The sequence below is a fragment of the Pleurodeles waltl genome, chromosome 5, assembly GCF_031143425.1.
Source record: "Pleurodeles waltl isolate 20211129_DDA chromosome 5, aPleWal1.hap1.20221129, whole genome shotgun sequence".
Taxonomy (NCBI): Eukaryota; Metazoa; Chordata; class Amphibia; order Caudata; family Salamandridae; genus Pleurodeles; species Pleurodeles waltl.
In genome coordinates, this window is record NC_090444.1 from 1,168,799,396 (window position 1) to 1,168,819,682 (window position 20,287).

The window sequence follows — 20,287 nt, forward strand, 5'->3', positions numbered from 1 at the left end:
ATTTCAAGTAACTATAACTCACGCCTTCGCAATGCAATGCATTTGGCCTCATGTATTACAAAACTCACGACATGTTCTACACCATCACTGGTAGCATTACTGGTGAAAACTAAATTAACACACTGGACAACACTGTGCATGAAGGGGGAGCAAGTTATAGTTACTTAAAATAACTAAAATATAACTGTTGAATTTAATTTGCTTTTAAATTTAAAACATTAAGACTAAAATGACATTTTCACCTAACCATAACGTCACTTTAACTTTTGCATTTTTTCAGTAAATTTCTAAGGATGTTTTTTTTAATTCCAAAGAAAGATATTACTATACCCAACTGTTGTGTCGCTTTAACTTTTGTTTTTATCAATGAACGTATTTATCTCACACATGCGTCCAGTCATCAGGATCGCCCGTTGTAGGTGGCCCCATCAGTGTTATCTTGGCCAGTAGTATGCCCCTTAAAAATCCCCTCTGGAAACGCCACTGGTGGCAACCACTCCAGCATCCCCAATGTTATTTGGACTCACCACTGAGGCACATGTCAATCACATTTTTTAGCTCTGTCAAAATGGTGGGAGAATTGAGGAATGCACTGGTACCCCCCAAAAGACAGCACCCCCTAACAAATAAGGCTGAGTTCAACAAACAAAGTGTACATATTCGCAAAGACAGTCACTGGCAGAAGAATGGATCGAGCCTAGTACTTCGACGTAATAGTATCACAGCACAGCTGTTTTTTTTGTTTTTTTTTGTGAGCTGCCATACAGCGTATTATATGTATGTCTATGTTTCAGAGCTTTGTTAAGAACGGCTCAACCAGGTTGGAAGAGGCATTACATCTATCTGATAGGCCTTCATTTCTGTTAAAAAGCAATTTTTCACGGGGGGGTGGGGGGGGGAGGATCAAGCAATCTTATCATGCTTTTTTCATTTTTGCAAATATGAATATTAAAAGTAAGAAAATAGTCTTTCACTTTTGGCATTTGATGCTGATGTCTGCTGATGCGTCTGTTTCACGGTTCGATTGGCCTGCCAAACAGCATCAATGAAAACCCTTCTGCTTTAAAGGGGGGGGGGGCTTCTGAGGGTGAACAGCAGTGACAACTCTTTTCAAAGTCTGATTGCAAAACTAAATCAAAGAAAGTAAAGTGTTCTTGTAAACTTCTTTCTCTGCTGCTCGGATTGCAGGTTTAAATGATACACCAACCCTTTCAATAATGGTTTTAAGGAATCAATTTGGTACCGATTCCCCAGAGCTGGCAAAATCTTTAAACCCTCTGCTTCGTTGGTTTTATAATATCTATTATACATTCTTCAGCAGTTGGATTAGACTAGAGGAAGAAACAGAACTAATCGGATCAGCGCCATTAGCATCAAATACCCGACATTTTCATGGATGAAAAGCAGCTGTCGTGCTGCAACCGATATTTAAGAAGTTGCTCAAGTAGTAATAAAAGCATGCTATTAAAGCTTTCTGATCATTAGGCGAACTGTGGTTTTACATAATCTATGCAATCATCTTTTTTTTACCGCGTGTGTACCCGTACAGAAGACATCTGTGACACAGACAGCGCCTCTGGCATGAAGGGGGGTCACATTTGAATCGCTTAACCTTTTGTGAGGTCAAATCGTCTCAGTCACCAAGAGGACGTGGTTTTAATCACTAATGAGAAACCGATCAATACATAGATCACTGCGAGGCCCTCATGAGAATGACACTGCGGAGACCAAAGCGTTCTGATTACACTTCGGAGGACCGGAAAAATCCCCGAAGAAATTAAAGGATTTCCAAAATGAGAGAAGGAGATCACGAATGTACCTGATCGTTGGCCAAGGTGACAGAGTTTTCTGTTCGTAAATAAGTTCTACTATGAACAGAGCTTTGGTGTCCTGTTGTCCACAAATATAACGCCAGGTTCACCTTATCCTTGTAAAGACATACTGGCAACACGGTGACCACCTGCCTGCTGCCTCTTTAGTGTGTCACCACCATTGCCTAGGTCCTCTAGTGTACGCCTGGGTGAAACTTTTATTCCCCCCAGCGAAGTTCCCTTTTTACGAAATTTGTGTCATTTTTGGCACAGAAGACTGGTTCTTGCAGAAAAATGTTTTGCGAGGTATCCACACTAGTGAAATGTCAGTAGACACTGGCAAACCCCCATTCTGCATACATTTCCCCAAATTTTGGGAAATATATTGGCTAACACGTAGGCTCAAGAGGCGGTTTTCTGGCTTGTTCTTGAATGAAAAGATTGCCCCCCTTTGACCTCTTTAGCTCTACATTGCACGCAGCTTTATCCAACTTCATGAATGAAGAAGGCAGGAGGTCCAGACCCACCGCTGCCCCATGTATTCTCCACGCCGACAGAATGGCAGGAGCAAATACAACCCGGCCTGCTTCCTTTCCTTCTGCAATTGTCATCGGCGGGGCTGGCTTGCAGCCTTGACCCATTTGGGTTGCTGAGCTTCCACAAGGTTTGGACAGGCCTCATATAGGCTCAAAATAATGCAACATGGAGCGCCTACCTGGCAGCTGGGTGACCTGTTTGACAACAGGAGAAAACTCTGAATCCACTGCAAGGCCCAGCACTGCCCCCTGCTGCTAAGGCAGCCTGTGGCAGACAGGCCCAGGGCCAGTCAGGCTTGGCCAAGGTGTGTCTCATTCCATATACTTGGCAACCTTCTGTGGGGCTACCGCCAATTAGGAGCGTGGCTGCTCCCCACCAACTGCGTCAAGCCCAGGATGCCATTACATTAAACAACCAAAGTACACCTCCCTTTAAGCTATGCACACCATCCACTGTCCGTGTAAGCACAACTGCTACAATACCGAGGGGTGCAAAATGTAATATAACTAGTCAAGAATGAATACCAATCATTAGCCTATACAAAAGTACTGATGTGGTAATTTTCAGATACAGTTGCATAGAGCTCAAATTATAGGACATGCATGTCAAAAGGTTTCTTCAGTGAAACCTTAGTTCATCTTGAAAATCGTAGTGATGTCTAACAAATAGCACACCCTTAACCCCCAAAGGTTCTGCTGTATTCTGCAATTCAGTTACATTCTTTGCTTCTGGGGAAAAAGATGAATGAAGACTCATTTACCTGCTTTGTAATTCCTGGTTGACAGATGAGATGGACGTTGCACCAGCTACCGGGGTTGGAATTCGCTCTGATAGAGCGCTTGTCTGGAAAATAAATAAATAAAGTGAAAGATATTATTTCGATTAGCTTACTGAAACACATTGTTAACATAACCACAAAACCAGCCAGTGGCAGACTGAAGAGGTCACACTTCTCTAAACAAGCTTTGCCAATGCAAATAGGTCTGAATAGAAATGCAAGGCTGCCTTTATAAGCTATGGCAAAACGTGTTCATTTTACACGCTCAGTTCCACTAATTGCTGTTTGTTTACTCTACACCTGCCAAAGACACACAAGTTAAATAAGCAGGAAAAAAATAGTCAACTTGGCTTAGAACTTAAACAGAGGTCACTCCAGTAGTAGACTAGTCCTTCCTGCTGGAGGCTGAAGTACCGCAAGCTGTTACTAGAGGTCGATTGAGTAAGACACAAGACCTTGCATTTCTACCTTAGGCAACTACTGGTGGCCTCACAAGGGCCACCACAAGCCCCCAATCTCAGGATACCGGAGAATTATGAACAGTGCAGATGCCCTTGAATAACTCACTTTGTTGACAGAGTAAAGAAACAGTGGGGATAAAAAAAATAGACTTGCTTTTGTTTTCAGGCGAATAGATCATACAGTGGGTGTGGCTTCAACATAAATCTGCACATCCATTTTTCCAAATCTAATAAGTCTGTCTTGTTATCAACGTCCCAAATCAGTGATACTCAAAGTAGTGCCCATGGGATACAGGCGCCCCCCCCTGACCTTTACATGGTGCCCCCGGTCAACAGTAGCACTGGGCTTAAAGATGTTAAATAAAAAGCCAAGCCTTCATTTAAACGTTAATTGAAGGAAACAAAAGGAAGTAACCAGGTCATCACGTACCTTTAACTTTAGGAAGACCTTCATTTTTAAAGACATATTGCAGCAAAAGTGTAAAATATGATAAGGACTCAAGCAAAATCAAAAAGTGTAATTCATTAACATGCAGAAACATTTCACCTCAGTACATCATATTATGTCAGTGCACTGAGAAGTATTTTCTTTTTAAGTGATAGTTTTCAAACATACATTCAGATCATTCAACCCCCCCACCCTGAAAACAATGCCAATAGTGAACTAAGGGGCAAGTCAGTTGTTATGTGTACTGTTTGGGTGACCTGGGTTCCTATTGTACATGAACAACATTATAGTTTATTAAATCAAATACAGGAGAAGGTTTTGTACAGCGCACATTCTGAAGCCATGTATTTTGAGGTTTTCTTATATGCAATAATGTAGTAAAAGGAGGGAAAGTGAAATTAAACAGTTGCCTAAAATCACACAATTTGGTAAAGTGGGGAAGCCAGAATTAATCCCATGTTTTCTGGTTTCATATTGTGCAGTTCAGCTACTAGATGTATATGCCTCGCTTCCCCTACACCCATCATACTGGCACCCCCACCCCTCAGCCCCCCCAGCACTCTTCCAGCACAACTCCCGACACCCATCACCACCTCCTCTCTGGAACGCTGGTAGCATTAATGCGGCCCTCGGTCACATCACTAACCAAGCTTCGTGGCCCCTAGGAAAATGTTTGCGAGTACCCATGTCCTAAATAAATATGTCAATGATGGGTTATGATGAGCCTTACCCTGAATTCCTACATGTTCTAGAAGTCATACTAACATGAAAAGGTGTTACCAGACACGTGTATGCAGAAACAAGCTACACTGTGTGCCATCAATGGCTTTTCAGTTGTTTCGCTGGTAGTTGGGTATTATGAGCAGAGCAGCCACCAATGTGTAGAGCCAGGAAGCCAGTGGTAGCTCAGACGGGCGGGGATGTAGAAGGAGGAAAGGGTGGCACAATGGCAGAGCACTGCAAGTGTGGAGCAAGGGGAACCTAGAGGAGGCAAATCAAAATCAGTGAGAGGAGGGGATAACAAAGAAAGGAAAGCAAAGATACAGAGAGGACAGGGACCAGAGGTGTAGAGAATTACTTTTTAAATCCCTTCATCTAAACCTAATGGGAACGGAAATACGAACGGTAATGGGACATTGTAATCTTCCATGAAATACTGTGTGTTTCATTGTCAGCCTTCCAAGCAATTGCAAATATTAATCCCGCTTTATATATACTTATTGTATTTTTTTCAATATTTGTGACACAAGGTTACTCACACAGCTAATGCTGTAGAATGACCTAAAAATGGTGACACGAGTGATTGAGATGCTTTGTCCAGGACAGCAAGATAAGTTTTAACCTCTGATTCTTTAATCTATAATTTTGCTATCGCCAAACTCCTGAGCTATCTCCCATGTGAGACTGTAATAGCTCATGATGACGCAAAACAGAAACACAACAACAAGAAGCACTGAGGGATCACACAGAAATTTGTAATTACTGGATTCATGGCAAAGAATGAAGAATGCTACATTCGGTGTTCACTTGACCCACCACAGCACAACTCTCCTTTTCCTTCTGACTTGTTCAACGTTGCCCTCTATATGTTGTCATCCAAACTACCGTAAATCAAATGGACATTAACAAACAAAGCCTGGAAGAGGACTGGGTCTCTACAGTAGTCTGTTGGAAGGGCTCAGGACCTCGGCCTTTCAGCCATTAGAACAATCCAGCCATTTCCACCAACTCCGACGACACCATCAAATCCGTCGAGCACCTCCACTTCAAAATCCACATCAACGCCAACAACACACTCAGAGGAACACAAGTCTACAGACTCCCTGGCCCTACACCGCAGTTCTGCGACGACATCGCCAACACCATCAGCTCCCAAGCCCTCGCCTCAACGGACTACATCCTCCTCGGCAACCTGAACTTCCACCTGGAAAATAACAACAATACCAACACCACCAACCTAATCGACAACCTCGCCAACCTCGGCCTCCAGCAACTCATCACTTCACCCACCCACTCCGCAGGCCACACACTGGATCCCATCTTCTCAGCCAGCAACCACGTCTCCTTCAGCCACACCACCGAACTCAGCTGGACAGACCACCAATGCATCCACTTCTCCTATCAGAAACCAGTCACTCACCACCACAGCACACAACCCCCCGACACAACTGGAGCAAAATATCAACGGATCAACTGATCTCCACCCTCGCCTGGCCCCCCCCCCCAGAGCCCAGACCCCAGACCCCAACACAGACGCCACCAACCTGCATTGCTGGATAGAAGACTGCGGCAACACCCTCGCACCACTCAAAAAAAAACAAACACCCCCCACAGAATCAAGGCCAGCTGGTTCACCCCAGACCTACAGGAATCTAAACGGCTATGTCACAGAATGGAAAAAACCTTGCACCTTGACCCTACCAACTTCAATCACATCGCCTTCAAGAATGCCCTACGCAAACATCACCAACTGATCCACACCACCAAAAGGACCCACTTCAAAATCCGCATTGACACCAACGCTCACAACAGCAAAGAGCTCTTCGGCATCATCAAAGAGCTCTCCAACCCCACAACCTGCTCCAACGAACCCCCACCATCACAGGAGTTCTGCAACTCACTTGCAACCCACTTCCATCGAAAGACAGAAGAAATCCACAACAGCTTCAACCCCCAGACCCACCAGCTAACTACAAACACCTACGAACCCAATGCTCCAAGCAACGCCCACTTCCTCCACAGCTGGACCCCCGTCAACATAGAAGACACCGCCAACGCCATGGCCTCCATCCACTCCGGATCACCATTGGACCCCTGCCCACACCATATCTTCAACAAAGCTAACACCATCATCGCTCCCCATCTCTGCAACACCATCAACAGCTCCTTCGAGTCAGCCACCTTCCCAGAGAGATGGAAGCCCGCAGAAATCAACGACCTGCTGAAGAAACCAAAGGCAGACCCTGACGACCCCAAGAACTACCGACCAATCTCCCTCCGCCCCTTCCCAACCAAGGTCATCGAAAAAATCGTGAACAGTCAACTATCCTGGTTCTTTGAAGACAGCAAGGTACTCAACACCTCCCAATCCGGATTCCGCAAAAACCAAAGCACCGAGACCGTACTCAATGCTGCCACAGATGACATCAGGACCATGCTCGATGAAGGAGAAACAGCAGCACTCATCCTCCCGGACCTCTCCGCAGCTTTCGACATGGTATGTCATCACACTCTCCGCACATGCCTCCACAACGCTGGAATCCGCAACAAGGCACTGGATTGGATTTCGCCATTTCTCACGGGCAGAACCCAGAGAGTCCGCCTCCCACCGTTCCTGTCAGAAGCCTCCGGAATCACCTGTGGCGTCACCCAAGGATCTTCGCTCAGCCCCACACTCTTCAACGTTTACATGGCCCCCCTCGCCAACATCGCACAAACCTACCACATCAACATAGTCTCCTACGCAGACGACACTCAGCTCATCCTCTCTCTCACGATAGATCCCACAACGGCAAAGGACAACCTCCACAACGGACTTCACGCCATCGCCAGCTGGAAGGAATCAAGCCACCTCAAGTTAAACACAGACAAGATAGAAATACTTGTCTTTGGCACCAACCCCTCTGCTTGGAACGACTCCTGGTGGCCCACCTCCCTAGGATCCGCACCCTCACCCACTACCCACGCACGCAACCTGGGCTTCATCTTGGATTCCACACTCAGCATGACTCGGCAGGTCAATGCCATCTCCTCTTCCTGCTACAACACCCTCCGCTTGCTCTGCAAAATCTTCAAGTAGATTCCCGTCAAAACCAGGAAAACCGTCACCCACGCCTTGGTCAGCAGCGGATTGGACTACGGAAACACCCTATATGCAGGAATAACAAACAAACTCCAAACAAAGCTGCAAAGAATCCAGAACGCGTCCGCCCGCCTCATTCTAGACGTCCCATGCCGCGACCACATCTCACCCCACCTCTTACCCTGGCTACCAGTATCAAAGAGGATCACCTTCAAAGTCCTCATCCACGCACACAAAGCCCTCCACAAAACAGGCCCTGCCTACCTCAACGACAGACTCACCTTCCACAGCCCCACCCGCAACCTTCGCTCCGCCAACCTCGCCCTCGCCTATGTCCCTTGCATCTGTCGCACCACCGCCGGAGGAAGATCCTTCTCTCACCTAGCTGCCAAGACCTGGAACTCCCTACCCCTCCACCTCCGCCAGACCCAAGACCTCCTATCATTCAGGAAACGCCTCAAGACATGGCTTATCCGACCAGTAGCTCTCCCCCCTCCCCAAGCGCATTGAGACCCTAACGGGTGAGTAGTGTGCTCTATAAACCCTTGATTGATTAATTGATTGATTGATTTCCATTTTTTTCTCTTCATACCTTGCTCCACCTGAACCCTTACATAAAATGAGGTAACAATACGGGGGATCTTTCTTCTATTGTAATTGTTGTGGAGATTATATTGCATGTGGCTATCCTACTGCAGATGGATAGCCAGTCTCTTCTTGCAGTTCATAGGGGAGAGTGTTGTCTAATGGCTTCTGTGTTCCACACCTTCAGCACTGAATGCTAGGAGAGTGAAAACAGCAAGAGACCTATGGGTGAACTAAAACCTTGAAAGAATTACACAATGGTGGGCTCTAAACCTTAAAAAGACGGGACACTCAGCTCATGCACACGAAAAATATAATAAGGAGGAGTAAAGGGGAAACACACAGTTGGGGATCAAAAAGGTAAGTAGGAGAAAGACGGGAGAAAGGATATGGCTAAAAAGATACCGGGAATCACCAGGGAGAGGAAGTAAAACTTGGATAGGGTGCATCAGCCCGGGGATGCCAAAGAGGGAAGAAGGAATTTAAGGCCTCGTACGGTAGCAGTCTTCAGAATCAGGGGGACTATCTCAGAAACATCAAACCAAACAGCGTAAAATACGGAAACCTCAACAAGTTCACCTATCATTCTAAGCTGATAAACAAAGAGACCTTGACTGACATTGATTCCCAATGCTAGACATCTCAAATCCTGAAACCTCAAGGGTCGATTTGCATTTCAACATACTGGCAAACAGACACGCATCTTTTACTTCGTAAGGGATTTAATTTCTGCTTTCCTCAAGCTTCTCTTTCATATTTTAGTGAGTTTTGCTTAAGAGTCACTTTTTTGACTACAGTTATGTATCTTCCTTGGCAACAGCCTCCTACAGCACATCTGTTAAAGTCCAAATGTTTAGGAAGATCAGGAAATCAGTAATAGTTTGCACCTGATTCTTCCTAGGAGAGAAAGAATGATAATGAGCTTGTGGGCAAGACATGGAGCACTGGGTTAACCCCTGGTAGGCTGGATGATGGTGAGCTGTTTGAGGCCAGATGAGAGGACAAAACCACAGTCGGTTCTAACCTCTCCTGGCAGGATCAGTCCACAGTTTTTACATCCCATAACTGAGGTGACATTTTAACCCCCCCCCCCCCACCGCCCCAAACAAAAAATTTGGCAGCAGGATTATATTTGATACTTCAAGAAGCAATTTGGAGACACCTGCTCTTATCGACAAAAACGGACATGCATTCTCGAAATTGAAATTTGGCAATACATTAAATCCAACCACCTGAAATCTTGGTGTGGTATGCAAACTGGCAGGTTTTTCCTTGAAGATCTTGCAAAGCCACATATGAAATCAACAGGCTACAAAAAACGGGATTTTTGTGTTGCTTCCCCGGAAACTACCCTCTCGGACCACAACACTTTATTTAACATCTCCCGGGGATGTACACTACTTCATCCTTTACAGGAATTTCACACTATGGTCCCACATTCCTGCAGCCAAGCAAACGTCTTTATCTCTCCTCATATGATACGGTCAACAGGACCTCATTGCTTTACACTTCTTTGTTTTGAAGGCCATTTGCGAATTATAGATAAAGAGATAAAAACAATATCACCAAAAACCCTACTGCAAAGAGTCACAGAAATTCAATATACGAACGCCAACCTTAGATGTACCTTTTTCTTGAAAGGAAAAAAAGTTTTTCCAGAAATGGCGTGCTAGGGCATATTCTTTCCGGCTTTTAAAGAGTGTGAGTTATATTATTTGCCGCCTTAACACCCGTGAAAATGATAGATTATTTCCCAGCAGTGTTAACGTGTCTACATTCAAAATGTCATGAATACACTGTACTCCGACATTTCTGGACCTTCTTCTTTTCAAACATAACAGACGACATCATTAATTTCTAAAGCAGCTTTGCTCCAGTTGAAAATTGATAAATCATTTAAAACTTAACAGAATGAATAATTGAGCTTAATTAGTCATGCTATAATTAAATCTAACTAAGAATTAATCTCAGCCTCTCAGACAGGGAAGAAGAGATATTTAAAGAGTGCGCACAATTCAATGAGTTACTGTCATTGCTCAGGATTTATGTTATTTAAGATCAAACTCTCTTATCATTCATGGTCGTGTCTTACTCGGATAGACCCCATATTTGTTATCAGCATAAATTAATGGATTAATCATTCAAAAATAAAATCCCCGTGGAACATTTGGAAACAAATCCTGAATTATTCACACTTCAGGATTAATCACTGTAAATATTACCTATTAATTAACATTCTGTGTTTTAGATTCCTTTCAGCCTGCTTGATATAGGGCTTCATAATAAAGTCTGAAACAAGCTACTACACACTCTCTCTCTCTCTCTCTCTCTCTCTCTCTCTCTCTCTCTCTATATATATATATATATATATATATATATATATATATATATATGTATATATATGTGTATATATATATGTGTGTGTGTATATATATATATATATATATTACGAAATCAAGAGCAAAACGCTCGAAAGGGCAGAACGCAAATGTAATGTACAAATACAGACATTTAAAAAATTATTACTACTGTTGAATGTACACGCATGCACTAGTGCATACTGCCTAGTTGCACTATGAAATGTAGAGGAGATTTATACATGCGAGTTGGGTCTAATACTAAAGTAAATATTAAAGACTATAGGCAGAAAATACACACAGCCACTTAAAAAAAAAAAAACAGCGCAAGGCAATTTGTCATCACCTACAAAAATTGGCACGTACATTCTTACAGCCCGCAGGATAGGTCAATGGCCAGAATGCTAGTTGTTGGCAAACCTCTGTGATCTGGAGGAGCTTGAAACCTAACAAGGTAGGATCTTTCTTCCATGCTTCAGATGCTGGGAAAATGAGTACCATTACATGAACTGTAGTTACATCAGTTATTTAAATTGTTTAGAAATGCCAGGGTGAGATGGGTAGCGCTCAATGAAAAACAATTATTGCTATAGACAAAATGGCTAGGGATAGTTCGAGATACTTCCTGCAAGTAACAGAGTTCATGAAAGTTAGAGTTGGATCGCAGAGACGCAGTTTCACAAGCATCAGCTGTACACTGTTGTAGAAATATTTACCACACTGTCACGGTCACACAAAGTTTGCGGATCGTTAGTAACAAAAAGCAAGTACTGACAAAGCCAATGGGTGTCTATTTTAGTTCTAATGACTGTTTACTGCCTGGGATGTCTTTTATATTCAAGTACAGAAAGACAACACCTGCAGGTACACAGTGCACTCCCCTCATCTGGTCATCCCCAATGCCCCGCCCCGTTAACAAACAGAACGATAATAAACATGGTATATTATTGTTTCACTTGTTAAAGGATTTGCAGCGGCTGCTGCTGGCGGGAGGGAATGCTCCTCCACCCTAATGGAGGAGCCGCAACTGGGTACACATAAAAACAGGTGAGTGGGTGCGTGTATTAGTATATGGGTGAATCGATCGACAGATGCATAAGTGCAAAAACAGATGCATGTACAGGTAGTGTAGGTACAGACCTACCAACTCGCACGGTCCTGTTGTGTGTCACATGATATCGGCTCCCTTCACAGTCACCCGGTGGGGAGCCAATAGCAAATGGAGGCAGAGATGGTGAGCTGGAAACCCTTGCACTATGTGGCTTTTCAGTGAATCTTTGAAGGCTGTAACCAGCCGATGCCTACTAAAGGGTGTGAAAACACCCAGGGCATTGGCAGCAGCCTCAGCAAGCCTTTATTTTATTTTTTAACTTGGGGAAATTGGTGAAGGAGAGGGCAAAAGTGTCTCTTCGATAATTCTCTCCATGAGGTACGGTCACCTCCTCAACTTCACCCACCCTGTACATGGTGAAATATACTTTTAAGTTAGCAGCTTTTTATTTGGGCCCAGAATGTGTTTGAAGTCAACAATCAATGGCAGCACTTCAACCATAAAAGGGCAGTGCTCATAAAACGAATTAATAATCCAGCTTTCTACAAGGCTTTGTAAAAATAATTTTTGTGACGCACAAAAATCAGAAAGTCTCCATAATTATATGGCTCTCATAAAGATTTGTCCAAATGTTCTGAAACAGACATAAAGAGGGGCGAGCAGAGCACAGAACTTTAAGGAAAGACATTAGTTTCTTAGGTGGCTTTGCATTTCTCCTTGCTACCTTGATGGTACAATGGAGATATTGTTATGTATGAGGAGGGCCGTTGTCCTAGCAAATCAATCAGGTCTATTTGGCAGCACCGACATCCCCGCTCATTGCTGCCTTTTAAAAGCTGCTTACACCTCAAAAGCCCAATCGGTCACCGGAGAACTCTTTCTTTTCACCTCTTAATAACTTTGCTCTACCTAATATAATTTCCAATACTTTTTGTTACATTCTCGATATTTATGCACTAATTATGCCCGATACCCTATTTCTTTCATAATCTTTTGATATCATTTTTACAGCCATAATTAATTGTTCTCATAAACCTTGCATTGGTACTTGTCGTTCTCAAACGAATAACAGCATATGTTTTTGACTTATTATGGACCGATTCCATATTACTAGGCTATCTCACTGAGCTACTAACCACTTCTTTTCAGTTTGTCAGTAACTACCACCAACATCCAACCTACCTGTAGGTTAAGAAAATAAGTTACTTGCCTGTAACTGTAGTTCTCCAGTTTTGGAATCTTTCATAGATTCACATGCTTGAATCCTTCCCAGTCATCGAGATGGGAGCCCCCGGTACATCAAAACAGCAATATACAGGGAGTGCAGAATTATTAGGCAAGTTGTATTTTTGAGGATTAATTTTATTATTGAACAACAACCATGTTCTCAATGAACCCAAAAAACTCATTAATATCAAAGCTGAATATTTTTGGAAGTAGTTTTTAGTTTGTTTTTAGTTTTAGCTATGTTAGGGGGATATCTGTGTGTGCAGGTGACTATTACTGTGCATAATTATTAGGCAACTTAACAAAAAACAAATATATACCCATTTCAATTATTTATTATTACCAGTGAAACCAATATAACATCTCGACATTCACAAATATACATTTCTGACATTCAAAAACAAAACAAAAACAAATCAGTGACCAATATAGCCACCTTTCTTTGCAAGGACACTCAAAAGCCTGCCATCCATGGATTCTGTCAGTGTTTTGATCTGTTCACCATCAACATTGCGTGCAGCAGCAACCACAGCCTCCCAGACACTGTTCAGAGAGGTGTACTGTTTTCCCTCCTTGTAAATCTCACATTTGATGATGGACCACAGGTTCTCAATGGGGTTCAGATCAGGTGAACAAGGAGGCCATGTCATTAGATTTCCTTCTTTTATACCCTTTCTTGCCAGCCACGCTGTGGAGTACTTGGACGCGTGTGATGGAGCATTGTCCTGCATGAAAATCATCTTTTTCTTGAAGGATGCAGACTTCTTCCTGTACCACTGCTTGAAGAAGGTGTCTTCCAGGAACTGGCAGTAGGACTGGGAGTTGAGCTTGACTCCATCCTCAACCCGAAAAGGCCCCACAAGCTCATCTTTGATGATACCAGCCCAAACCAGTACTCCACCTCCACCTTGCTGGCATCTGAGTCGGACTGGAGCTCTCTGCCCTTTACCAATCCAGCCACGGGCCCATCCATCTGGCCCATCAAGACTCACTCTCATTTCATCAGTCCATAAAACCTTAGAAAAATCAGTCTTGAGATATTTCTTGGACCAGTCTTGACGTTTCAGCTTGTGTGTCTTGTTCAGTGGTGGTCGTCTTTCAGCCTTTCTTACCTTGGCCATGTCTCTGAGTATTGCACACCTTGTGCTTTTGGGCACTCCAGTGATGTTGCAGCTCTGAAATATGGCCAAACTGGTGGCAAGTGGCATCGTGGCAGCTGCACGCTTGACTTTTCTCAGTTCATGGGCAGTTATTTTGCGCCTTGGTTTTTCCACACGCTTCTTGCGACCCTGTTGACTATTTTGAATGAAACGCTTGATTGTTCGATGATCACGCTTCAGAAGCTTTGCAATTTTAAGAGTGCTGCATCCCTCTGCAAGATATCTCACTATTTTTGACTCTTCTGAGCCTGTCAAGTCCTTCTTATGACCCATTTTGCCAAAGGAAAGGAAGTTGCCTAATAATTATGCACACCTGATATAGGGTGTTGATGTCATTAGACCACACCCCTTCTCATTACAGAGATGCACATCACCTAATATGCTTAATTGGTAGTAGGCTTTCGAGCCTATACAGCTTGGAGTAAGACAACATGCATAAAGAGGATGATGTGGTCAAAATACTAATTTGCCTAATAATTCTGCACTCCCTGTATATATAAGCTGCTGCAATGAAAAAAGGCCCAAAGACTTTCACTTTAGTAGCCTATCTTTATCTCTATGAGCAAAAAGGACCAAAGCAATCCCCAGCCAATTAGGCTTCCCCTCCCTCTTCTCCTGAGAGAAGTTCCCTTCCCTCAGATTTTCCAGAGCACGAGTGTTAGAGTACCTGAAGAAAAACAGGAATGGTGAGCATCTCAGGGGAGGAGGGAGGGTCGCATGTGAATCTATGAAAGATTCCAAAACTGGAGAACTACAGTTGCAGGTAAGTAACTTATTTTCTTACTCCAGTATTGGAACTTTCATAGATTCACATGCTTGAATCAGAATAGCAAGCAGTAATGAAGCACATTGTATAGCATCAATCCATAGCTGTACATGCAGTTATATACATATATCCATAGAGTACCCCAACATACATATATCAGCAGAAACATCGAAGAAAAAGATGATGTAGGAAAGAAAGAATATTAGATAAGCAATAAACATGACAAAAGAACGTCACCTTGAGTAGAAAAAATAAGAAATATCGCAACTTTAAAGGAAGAGACAAATCTATACAATGTGCGCAAAGCAAACTGGGCTGGCGGGAAAGAAGGAATAAAGAAATACAACAGCTCACCGTTACTGGAAAAAATGTCGTAAAACCGCTTGTCCTACCGTCATATCACCCTGCTGAGATTCTTCTAAACAGTAATGTCTCGCAAAAGTATGCGTTGATTTCCACATGGCTGCCCTGAAGATGTCCTGAATGGGCATGCCTGCAAAAAGCGCCATGGATGCAGCCATTTTCCTTGTTGAATGTGCATGCGCTGGATTCTGCAAGGGCTTTCCTGCCGCTGTATGACAATAGTTAATCAAAGAGGCTATCCACCTTGCAATCCCCTGCTTGGATATTGCTCGGCCTTTACGCGGAGCACTAAATGCCACAAAAAGCTGGTTTGATTGTCTAAATTGTTTTGTCCTCTCAAGATAAAACTTCAGGCACCTCTGAACGTCCAATGAATGCAGAGCTTGCTCCGCTGGTGTTAATGGATTTGGAAAGTATGACTTCAGTATCACCGGCTGGTTTATATGAAAATCAGACGGGACCTTAGGTATAAATTTTGGGTTTGTTTGCAAAATTACCTTGTCCCTTTTGATTTGTAATAAAGGATCCTTGATAGTAAATGCCTGAATCTCGCTCACTCTTCTGGCAGAGGTAAGAGCGAGAAGAAGAGAGACCTTCCAGGATAGAAACTTCAAATCCCCTAGCTCCCCGTAAAGCCTGTCTTTTAAACTGAAGGGTGCCAAGGGACCTGGCTGTGTCAGTGTCCATCTTTACTGACTGAAGCGCATCATCAGTGTGCTTCCCGAATAGGGCTTCAACATCAAAAGGAAGGTCCAGAATTTTGTTTTGAACTTCAGGTCTAAACGAAGTCACATGGAGCCAACCCTGCCTTCAGAGAACCGCAGCACCTGCCATCTGCCGGAAAGCCGTGGTGGCGATATCCACAGCATAGTCTATGACTTCAGCAGAAGACCTCTCTCCTTCTTGCGAGACTTTCTTGGCCTCCAATTTAGAATCCTCTGGCAGTTGATCCAGATAGGGCGCAATGTCTGTCCATAGCTGTCTATCATATCTGCTTATGATAGCCAAAGAATTAGAAGCTCTTATTATAAGCAAAGCCCTCAAAGAAAAACGTTTTTCTATATTATCAAGCCACCTACCCCCCTTGTCCGGTGGGGCAGAGATTGGTGCTGAATTATATATATGCCACCTGGGCAATAACTGAGTCCCGTGAGGCAGGCCGGAGAGTCTTCAGGAGCCTTATATTATTTGTCAAGGCGGGGTAGAACCGGGGTGACTGTCAGGAGGGTTTTAGAGGGAGGGGAAGCCTGATTGGCTGGGGCTTGCTTTGGTCCTTTTTGCTCATAGAGGTAAAGATAGGCTACTAAAGTGAAAGCCTTTGGGCTTTTTTTCATTGCAGTAGCTTATATATATTGCTGTTTTGATGTACCGGGGGCTCCCATTTCAACGACGGGGAAGGATTCAAGCATGTGAATCCATGAAACTTCCAATACTGCAGTAAAATTATTTACATTCCCTCTTTACTTTTTACTCCACTTAAAAGTTTCCGAATCCCAATCCTCTTTCTCTTATCTTATTTACCTTCCATTGAACGGTATGGACATTTTTCTACCATTCACCCTACAACATAATTTTTAATACTCGAGATACCAGATTTGCTTCTCCTAAGCAGTAATACTCCAAAGCAGACACCGTATTCATTTATACACTATTTATAATTTGGGATGCAGGACAGTTGCAACATCTGAGGCAACTGTTATCTCAATCCTTTTTTGATATTCAGAAATTTACTTCTGGGAATGTTTTGCCCAGTAATGCCATTCACTTTGTTAACTTGTGCTTGGGGTTCCTTTGGATCTACTTTAAAATCAGTAATATATGATTGTCACTATGGTCATCTAGCAAAATGTTCATGCATATGGTAAACTATATTGTTATGTATTTACTTGCAGCCTTGACAAAGTCACAATGACGAAACACGTACTAACTGATATCATTAAGTAGACTGAATGAGGGTACCATTAATGGCTATTCTTACTATGAATCTGATGTGGCCTGAATCAAGCTACCATCATTAAAATCAACAAACTCCACCTCATTAACTACATCTCATCCTTTAACATTACAACAAGTGTGCTCTCATTACCAATGGACTCTTTCTAGGTCGAATCGCACTTTGATCCACTTCACCATCAAAGGGTGCTTAGCACTAAAATGATCAATTGAGGGAGACTGCACAATGTCATATTGTCCAGATGTACCAGCAATTTTTAAACATATGTTTAATTTCAGGCCTTCCCAGGGCTAGGATTTCATTCAAACTAGCCACTGGATACAAAACTGAAAGTTACAACTGTGATCACCATCATCACTGACAAAGTGGCTCCACTAACCAAAAATATTATATGACCAATATGTATGTATGTATGTATGTATGTATGTATGTATGTATGTATGTATGTATGTATGTATGTATGTATAAATGAAACCAGTCTCACAATATCACTGCTTGTTGAGGCAGTACGTGCATAGGTGTAAGTATCCATATTATCCACACCGCAATCTCCAAACAATTCTGTTAGAAGAGACGCGAGAACACTCAGAGTTGCAATAAACACAAGTTTAATGTGAAGCTGTTTTACAGGTGCCGGCTGGTTTGGGTGGAACACCTTGGTCACAGGTCGAGGAATCAAGGTCACAGACCAATACAAATAATGTTCATAGTACACCCATCATAAAAAAAGTAAAGTAACATGGGTCGCTGCTATTTTTCCCAAAGTAGCTGTCATCTGGAGTCTATGTATGTATGTATGTATGTATTCACTGAAAAAAAACAAAGGTTACAAAAATGTTATAGTTAGGAAACAGAAATAAAAAACATAGAAATTCATTTAGAAAACCAAAGGTTACAGGGATGTTATAGTTAGGCTCACATTTTAAACATACATTCAAAACCACAGAAATTGACCTGTTGTATTTAGAATTATCTCAAGTAAAAGATAACTCGTGCCCTAGGGTAACTATAACTCGGGCCTCTGCCATGCACAGTTTTTTCTTCAAAAAATGTACTGCAAATATTACATTGTAATATCAATTATGTTATCAAAGATGTCATGAGTGCTGTAATTTGTGGGGTAACTAGTAGCGGTTGGCGAGGGTGTGAGTTATAGTTACTTTAGAGCACAAGTTTTGGTTACTCGAGATAATTCTAACTATAAAAGGTGAATTTCTATGGTTTTGTATGTTTAAAATATGAGTCTAACTATAACGTCATTGTAACCTTTGTTTTTTTTAGTGAATTTCTATGTTTTAAAAAAATTCTATTTGCTAACTATAACGTCCCTGTAACCTTTGTTTTTTCCAGTGAATTTTCATGATTTTTTAAAGTAAAGTAATTTTCATTACTATACGTTAATCCAACCACCACCGTACACAGCCTATGGCCATGCACGGCGGCAGTTGGCCACAGGGCCAACCACCCAACCTTGTGCCATGCACGGTGGTGAGGTTGGCCCCAGGCCTGTGACCAGCCCCCCCCCAAACCACCCAACCCAAAGGCCGTGCATGGCGGCGGTTGGCCGCAGGACCTGACCTGCAGCCAACCCCCCTAACCATCCAACCCCACGCTGTGCACCCACAGCCTTTGGCCATGTGCAGCGGGAGTTGGCTGCAGTCGGCGTGCCCCCCCTCTGACTGATTTTGGCCCCGTGGACCCCATCCCCCAGGTCCCAGCCTTCTAAAATTAGTTTGTTCCCCCCGGGGCCCAGTGTTCATATAAGTATTGTTTTGGGGGAGGGGTCCCCTCCCCATGCCGATTTTAGCCCCGGGGCCTGGCGTTAATTTATGTATTTTTTTTTCCAGGGGAGGGGTGCCGTGTTACCTTCTGGGGACCCCATACACTGGGGCCTGGCTATGTCATCTGGGTACCACCCACGGCACCCCCTCAAAATGGTTGGGGACCGCAATTGTTGGGGACCGCAGGGGGAGCGTGAAGGCCCCAGTGTCCCAGCTGGCTCCCGGCCTCCTGCGGGAGCCAGCACTGCTGTCACAAAGAGGGAGCTGCTAAAGATGCAGCTCCCTCTCTGTGGGAGTAACAGTTTCCTCTGTTTCCCTAGCAAAATGTCTGCAGGCAGGGAAACAGAGGAAACCTCCACTTCCAGCAAGTGAGAACCACCCACAATTCATTTATATGGGCCATAGGTAGGTGGCGGTCCCCTGGGGATGGAAGGTGGCCAGGTAGCCCCCTATATTTAATGAGGTGTTAGCCCTGTGACGGTGGCAGTCCCAGGGATGGGGTGGGCAGGCAGCCCTCCCGCATTACTCAGCTTAAAGCCCCGGGAAGGTGATAGTCCCTGGGGCTGCGGGGGCATGGGCCTCCCCACATTCATTTAGTGTAAAGACCCCCGGAGAGGTGGCGTTCATTGGGGCTGCGGGGGGGGGGCATGCAGCCCTCCCGCACTTCATTTACATTTGCCCCGGGGAGGTGGCAGTCCCCTGGGCTGTGAGGGGGGCATATTGCCCTCGCATTCAATGAAATATTAGTCCCGGGAATGTGGCGATTCCCGGGCTGTTGGGACGGGGGGCGGCCACCCGCGATTCATTTATATGTGCCCCGGGGAGGTGGCGGTCCCCCAGGGATATAAGGGGGCCAGACGGTCCCTTATTTAATGAGATGTTAGCCCTGGGATGGTGGCAGTCCCAGGGTTGCGGGGGGGGCAGGCAGGCCCCCCACATTAATTTAGTTTAAAGCCCTGGGAGGTGATGGTCCCTGGGGCTGTAGGGGGGCTGCCCTCCCCCACATTTATTTAATTTAAAGCCCCCGGGGAGGTGGCGGTCCTTGGGGCTGCAGGGTACCACGCAGCCCTTCCACACTTCATGTATGTTTTCAGGGGGAGGTGACGGCCCCTGCGCTGCAGGGGGGTCAGGTTGCCCCCACATTTAATTAGATATTAGTCCAAGGAAGGTGGCATTCCCCAGGGCTGTGGGGGGGAGGGCCAGACG

General features: G+C 44.1%; 1 protein-coding gene across 3 annotated transcripts in view; it reads right to left on the reverse strand.

The window, feature by feature from the left end:
* TBC1D32 (TBC1 domain family member 32) overlaps positions 1-20,287 on the reverse strand; it is an 804,546-nt gene that overhangs the window by 525,688 nt on the left and 258,571 nt on the right. For all 3 annotated transcript variants that reach the window (XM_069235394.1, XM_069235395.1, XM_069235396.1), the window contains one exon: positions 3,109-3,191. In XM_069235394.1, the coding sequence (XP_069091495.1) occupies positions 3,109-3,191 (83 nt within the window). The remainder of the gene's footprint in view (positions 1-3,108; positions 3,192-20,287) is intronic.